The sequence below is a fragment of the Exophiala spinifera genome (genome assembly GCF_000836115.1).
Source record: "Exophiala spinifera strain CBS 89968 unplaced genomic scaffold supercont1.17, whole genome shotgun sequence".
NCBI classification, from domain to species: domain Eukaryota; kingdom Fungi; phylum Ascomycota; class Eurotiomycetes; order Chaetothyriales; family Herpotrichiellaceae; genus Exophiala; species Exophiala spinifera.
Genome location: NW_015622529.1, coordinates 233 through 7,148, shown reverse-complemented (window position 1 = coordinate 7,148; position 6,916 = coordinate 233). Strand labels below are relative to the sequence as shown.

The 6,916-nt window shown below is 50.3% G+C and overlaps 4 protein-coding genes across 4 annotated transcripts; all 4 read right to left on the bottom strand.

Annotated features, from left to right (window-relative positions):
* Window positions 1–2,168: 2,168 nt before the first annotated feature.
* On the bottom strand, window positions 2,169–2,573 carry PV08_12095 (uncharacterized protein; the record flags this gene model as incomplete). The annotated part of the gene is made up of 1 exon (XM_016386402.1): window positions 2,169–2,573. One exon carries the CDS (start codon window positions 2,571–2,573, stop codon window positions 2,169–2,171), a length of 405 nt encoding a protein of 134 aa, XP_016229873.1.
* A 177-nt stretch (window positions 2,574–2,750) lies between these two features.
* On the bottom strand, window positions 2,751–3,263 carry PV08_12094 (uncharacterized protein; the record flags this gene model as incomplete). The annotated part of the gene is made up of 1 exon (XM_016386401.1): window positions 2,751–3,263. One exon carries the CDS (start codon window positions 3,261–3,263, stop codon window positions 2,751–2,753), a length of 513 nt encoding a protein of 170 aa, XP_016229872.1.
* Window positions 3,264–3,496: 233 nt separating this feature from the next.
* PV08_12093 (uncharacterized protein) lies at window positions 3,497–6,263 on the bottom strand (the record flags this gene model as incomplete). Its single annotated transcript, XM_016386400.1, has 2 exons — window positions 3,497–4,375; window positions 5,187–6,263. 2 exons carry the CDS (start codon window positions 6,261–6,263, stop codon window positions 3,497–3,499), a joined length of 1,956 nt encoding a protein of 651 aa, XP_016229871.1.
* An 87-nt stretch (window positions 6,264–6,350) lies between these two features.
* PV08_12092 (uncharacterized protein) lies at window positions 6,351–6,716 on the bottom strand (the record flags this gene model as incomplete). Its single annotated transcript, XM_016386399.1, has 1 exon — window positions 6,351–6,716. The coding sequence occupies one exon, from the start codon at window positions 6,714–6,716 to the stop codon at window positions 6,351–6,353; it is 366 nt and encodes a 121-aa protein (XP_016229870.1).
* Between the last annotated feature and the right edge of the window lie 200 nt (window positions 6,717–6,916).

Sequence of the window (6,916 nt, the reverse complement as noted above, 5' to 3'; positions counted from 1 at the left end):
CTCGCTCCTTGTTGGATAGCCCTTTGCGTTGGAACTTACCTTTCAGTCGTGAGGACCGGCCCCGTTCAACAACATCAAGGTCCATCGGATCACCATAAGACTGATAGTTGGTGCGCTTGCCCTTATAGTACGCGCCACCCGTCTTTCCATGGTATCCTTTCCTCTCCAATCCTAACTCGTATAGCCAGTTGTCAATTTCGATGGCTTTGTTGACCAACCCCTGATACGTGTCAGGCCTCTCCGGTCCCAACTCCTTTTTTATGTTGTCCTTTAAGCCAGTGTAGAAGGCAGCGGCAAGTACGTTGTCGTCCCAGTCCAGTTTGGCCTGAAGCCTCTTGAATAGAGCATAGTACTGCGCGGCCGACCCCTTCTGCTTGAGTTGGTAGATTCGTTGGGCCGCGGCCTGCTCCTCCCCTGGAGTTCCAAACATCTGCTTGAGTCGTTCCATGAATGTCGCGAAGTTAGAGAAAATGGCAATAGTTTCCGGGTCCTTTTGTCCTTCGGGGGACGTCATGTGGTCCATCATGATGGGTTCAAACCAATGGAAGGCTGATCCCCTCATGTGAAGTCTCGCGAATAAGACCTTGTCTTCATGGGTGACATACCTGGTGCGGTTTAACTTGAAAGTCGCGATGAGTTGGGTGACGAACAGTCCCAACTTCTCACGAGATCCATAGAACACGTCAACCTTGGTATCGTCCTTGCCGTGATTGCCATAGTTGCCATAGCTGGAGGTGACAGTGGAGGTGGGTCCTGGTGTGGGTGCGCCTGGCGCGGCGGACCGAACCGACCCAGTAGAGGATGATGAGCGGATAGGAGCTTTGGAGCTGGACATCGTGTCGAATACTTCCAATCAAGTGGTAGTCAAAGTGTTACGTTTCGCTCCACCCGGGGTGTCACTGCACGTATAGTTCCTTGATGGGTGGGAAGTAGAGGAGACGAGGTCACTGAGAACGGAGTACTTGAGCGAGTACTAGAGCGAAGTGATCACAGTCCAAAACGTATGGGTATGATCGTGAACGAAGTTGACTACGTAGTAAAGCTATGAAATGACCGTGTATATATATTCCTGCGTGCTCAGCGTTGCTCAGTATTGCTCAGTGCTGCTTAGTCCTGAGCGTACTGATCCCTACTGATCCACACTGAGCGAGGTTGCCTGGCATCCACGTGACTGTCCGCACCGTGACCTCTGTCCCGTGGCTTGCCCTCGGGTAACCTGCCTCTTGAGTGATTTGCTGTCGTCACAGCTTCGTATGCGGCCTACTCGCAGGCCTGGTTCGTAACATCTTATTGATAAATAAAATCCCCCGTCAAGTAAAGGTTACATCGTTCACAAGAGAGTGTAAATCCACCTCGAATCGGTCCTGTACATCCTCCACCCACATCAGGTCCCGCCATAGCATGTCCTCAGCCCGTCCGATGGCATCGACAATCATCTTCCGGAACAGCGCGATCTCAATGGCTCGTCCGCGAAAGTAGAGTGTCTTTTTGTCCCGAGATCATGACACACTATCGGTATTGCCTGTATTTATCGCGATATATTTACTGTATACTAGTAAACTAAGCATTTTACTCATTGAGGTGCCATTATCATCAGCCAGATATTGTCAGCGCTGCTCGAGAAAGCGCCCACAGACATCGTCGTTATTCTCTTGTTTATCACGATATTATAACGGGAGTAAGATCTCCACTCCAAGTAGCTAAACACAGTACACCACCCCAGCCAACACGTATGAGAAGTCGGACGCTCGTCGCAGTCGATTGTTGTCCTCGTCGATGCCCAGCACGGCCAAAAAATGAATTAACCCGCTCTTGAACTGCTGGCCACCGACCTTCTGAAAAATGAAACTCTGAAAGACCCTCAACATCGCTTACATTGAAGCCTTATCTGCCGAGGAGATCTCTTCGAGATCAGTATTTAATGTCATCTCCAATGATGTGAGCTGATCATAGAGTTATGATACCAGTGTCCACTGCTCACCCTGCCACGGAAATAACTCATGAGCATCCTTCATTAGATCGATGGACTTCTCTCGATCGACGGTCTCGCTCTTATCCTCACTTTCGCTGCTTAAGGCTATCCCTTGATCATTATCCTCCTCCTTGTCATTCTCGCTGTTATCCACCGACTCCGATAGCGTCTCATGGGTTTCGATGATTGGGCCTGGTCAAGACTCTGGTGATGAACTCGAATTCGGTTGGTTAAGCCGCTGCGGGTCCTGTGAAGATAGCCATACCCGTAAGACGAGACACAGAAAGCGTCGCATGTAGCCGTGATATCGGTCTTGGCTGTTCGGTTCTTGCAGTCGAGAGAACGGTCGGACATCAGGTTCGGCCTGTTTGGCGCTACGAAGCCACCGCCAAAGCTCCTGCTCCAATGTTGAGAGACCCATCACTGTATATTGCAGTACAAGATCCAGTACTTGTACAGCCTCGTGTAGCACAACTTCATCTCGATCTGGGAGTCGGCTGGCATGGGCCAAGAATGGCAAGTTCCGCTTCGCCAAGTGCTCGGGCCATTCGGTGTGCTTGTACCATTCTGTTCGATCTTGTTTCAGGGTCTCCTTATCCATTACCTTCAATTTTTCATCGTACCGTGCACGAGTGGCTGACCACTCAAGTTTGATGCGCTTCACTTCTTCTTTATGGAGATGAGATAGTGTTCTCTGTAGTGCTAGACAAGGAACCGAGTGATCGACATTCAAAGTGGACTGATTAGTATCGAGGTGATGAGTCTCGCCGTGATCGGTTCAAACCACAAAGTACTTGATGAGATTGCGACTGGTAAAGAAGGTCTGGGCTTGAACAATGTTCCAATATGTTGGTTGATCCTGAGACTTCCGCCAGCCATGTTCTTGATTGGCGTGCTTTCGAATATTATCATGATTACTCTGAATGACTCGACATGTACTGGCTTGACATTGATAGACAGTGACTGGCGCCGCCAACCCCTTAATAGGGTCAACCAGCTCAATGGGCGACTCGATTTGCTCGGGCGACACACAATCATCATCAGCATACGTGGCAATAATCTCCCTTCGTTGCCTTAGCGAGAGGGTATGCTTATTCAGTAGATGTCGCGCGAGATTTCGTAGGGCGTAATGGTGAGTGGTGCAGATATGAACACGATATACACGATTATATAGTATAGGGTCGTTTAGCTCTATGTTAGTTGGTGGTGGTGGTGGTGTGTCGTGAGTGGGGATGGTGTAGGCATGTGGCGTCGGCTGATTGTGGCTAGGTAGTTTCCAACTAAAATTCATCGTGGCCCGAATCCATGAAACCCTAATGATTTGGCGGCATTGATTTCTCTATAACCATCACGATTTATATCAATCAGAGGTTAGAATTAAACTCGGCGAGTCTAATACTGTAAGAGAGTAGTTGATTGAGTCTACATCACTTGAAAATCAAGGGGGGATAAACATTGGGCTTTGGTGTTGGGTTTGGATGTGGTTTTTTCTTAAACTAGTAATGTCTTGGCAGTCACGTGCTATCATGATTGCCTAAAGAGGAAGGGTAAGGACAATGCCCTCAGTATCACATTGGGTAGGATGCCCAACACATCAGAGTAGTGCACCACAGCATTGTGACTTATCGTCCTATCCGTCGAGAGATCAGTCCAGAACATAATTATGAGCTGAAAGAGATTCTTGATAAGCGGCGCATTATCCTCCAAAGATATCTCTATAGGCTCGCTATTACATTGAATCTCCAAACCACGAGGCAAACTGGCAAACTCGTTCCACACCTGCCGCATCATCACTTTTTGGCTGGCGGTTAGCTGCAGTCCAGTAACGTCGACTGTCTCCGCATGCACATGAGTCGCCAGGAGCCAAATTCGGTACACGTAGCACAAGAACCGTTGAAAGTAACTATAGTAGCGACGTTTAGTCGCTTCGCGTTGAACCATCGCGAACGGGTATGGGAGGTATGTGGACGACCAGCTCCAGAGCCAATATCGGAGGATACGGGGCGTATCTTGTAACGTCTCAGCACAGCGAGAAAAGACGAGATTAGTCGCTTGAATAAGACGCTTTAATGTCCGCTTCTCGGCCGCCGAGCTAATGCAGTCCCGCCCACACCAAGTGCCCAACATGAGGTCGTGATCCCCATGAGGAGATGGTTGTTGACTGGCTGCCACAATCAGTGCGAGAGGACGTTGTGCAAACCATCGCGGCCATTCACCACCCCGAAGCCAGTCGGTGTTCTCGTCGTGTTCCAGTTCCTGCGCTAAGGCAGGAGCCCCTTCTTGCGCCTCCAGGAGACGACGCTCTTCCTCGGCTTCCGCGGCGAGAAGGTCAGCTAGATCGTCAGAGCTAGACAACGAAGACGGCAACGTATGACCCAACGAGGGTTCGGTCTTGACTGAGGGCTGAGGGACGTCAACGATCCAATACACTTGGTATGCCCGGCGATTAGTCCACGACTGCAAACGGCATGTGGTGGTGGCACTATCTGAATGTCCGCGATGATCGGGATGTTGACGTAGCCAGTGGTGACGTAGACAATCGCGACTAATAGTTTTGAACGTGATACAGTGTGGACAGTGAAAGCCTGGTAGCGGATCCTTGAGATAGGTCAAAGGGAGGGAATGATCTGGCCGTGGCTGTACCTCCTGCCAGATCTAAATAACAGGCAAGTCGCGAAATTTTGCTTCAATCTCCCGCCGTCGTCGGGCGAGAACTCCTTGATATGATAACTGAAGATGGCGCGCCAGGAGGGTCATAGATACAAGAACTCGACATTCTCGACATATTAGACCGCGTACTTCAGGGATATAAACGATTGCATCCCATGTCTGGATCGAGGATAGCGTGGTTATTGTGGGCGACGAGGGCAAACGAGGTAGAAGTATATAAGACCCACTTATACAAGCGCGAGGGCAACAAAGACGACATAATTCTACTTCTCGCAGTATATCCATAAACGATCAATCAAAACCTTATTCATAGAGAACGACCAGTCTACACTGAGAAAAGAGAGAAGTTCACTATACTTCTACGCGTTGTGGTTAGGAGCGCGACCTTACCGGCTTAAGGCAAGCTTAACACGCTACCATGATAATGTTGACACTAGGCCTTATATGATTGGGTTTTGGTGAACTTCACGTCCAGAAGGGGAAATGTTCTTGTGCTCTTCGATGAGCCTCGCGAAGTACAGTGAACCCCGGCTAGGCATCCCACTTGTAGGAAAACAAGATCGAGTAAGTCGGTCTTTTGGGAGATCTGTCGGATTAACCAGTCATGACAACCGTCAAAGTAAACCAAATTGCGTGGATCCTCAATGAAGCTGTATCCGGGCCGGTTGTTGGACCAGTTGTCTTGGAGCTCTCGCAGTGGAAACGTGGGCACATCGGGCAAGCCTAGACACAGCTCCTCGTGAAAGATTCGCTTCATCTCTTGAAGAGCCAGACTCATCTCCGTCGCCAGATCAGTAATGCCATAGCGAGTGTCGCCGTATGTTAGATTCTGACCGTCAGCGTCCCAAACCACCAGCGCTTCGGGGATGGCCGCACCGCCGACGCGCATCGTGTACAGTCGCCAGTCACTCATCACGCCGATCGGGCCTCGAGTGTTGTTGACGACCCAATGCTGACAGAGCTCTCGAAGTGGCACCTCTACGTCGTTTAGCTGTTGAAATTCCTTGATGTAGTGGGCGTCTTGCAGAAGAATGAGCTGACAGCAGTAGATTAACTTGCTCAGTAAGCCGGCGATCTGGCCCTCGGCACGAAACGTGATGGTGTTATCTTCATGGCTGGTGATGGTGGAACGGGCGGCGAGAAATGATATGATGGCGCTGTCGTACGCTTTGATGATCTGGTGCTGAACGAGCGCGGTACAGAATGTAAAGAGATGATGATCCGATTCGGACGACAGCGAATCGAGCTGCCCTTCCGACTCGATATCGAAGTGAGTGTCGACCTCGGAAATCTCGCTGGGATTCCCGTCAGAGTCTGTCGCGCGGAGCATCACCAATTTCTCGGCCACACTGAGCGCCGCGGTGAGAGATTCGGCCTGAGCGTCGGTGACGACAAACATGTCCCGGCCAAAATGACCTTCAAACACTCGGATGTAGTAGCAGAGCAATGCTTGAAAAACCGCGACGTAATTGTGAAATGACAACTTGTTCTGCAGCATCTGAAACGGATCCTGTGTGATGGTGCCGGCCTGGAACGTGTTCAACACTCGCGCATCCACATGGAGTAAATCTGGCACCAATCCGTACGCCTGGGTTAGTATTCGCTCGACCGACCAAATCATTTCTCGAAGTCGTGAGTGGTCGTCGCCCGCCTTGGGCGTGGCATGCGATTGAGCCACCGTCTCGGCGGAAAGCTCCGCCAAGTGTCTCTACATCGCACTCTTTCTCAGCCATGGCGTGATTTCTGAGACATGGTTGGGCTCGCCCAGCTGCTGATAGCGACCCTTGTCCGCTTGGATCGCACTGTGAAATCGAGTCGTGACAGATTGAGTCACGTCATGATGATGTCGGTGGGAGTGGTGTGGACGCCTTGCGGCGGGGGTGACTGGATGGCTGACCATGTGAGATGTATCATTCTCCAAACCGACTGAATCTTCACGCCGCACGATCCAGTAGTCTGTCGCCTTGGGTTTGGCAAAGAAACATTGAAGTATCACGGGGCGATACATGAGTCGTTCTTTTTGTCGACGTCGAGTGTCGATATGATGCTCTTTACTACAATGCCTTTGACTCATGCCCTCACTGGTGGATAAAAATTGACATGACCCAGTGGCGACGCATGAGAATCCTTGATAGAACTGAAGCTGATGGATAAATAGGCTATGATTGGGTGGCTGAGTCACCGTGGGCGCGATATTTTGATTGTGAACCCAGTGTTCAACGTCTTTGGCCAACTGTCCGTTGAGACCATGTCTACGAAGTGTATGTAAGCGTA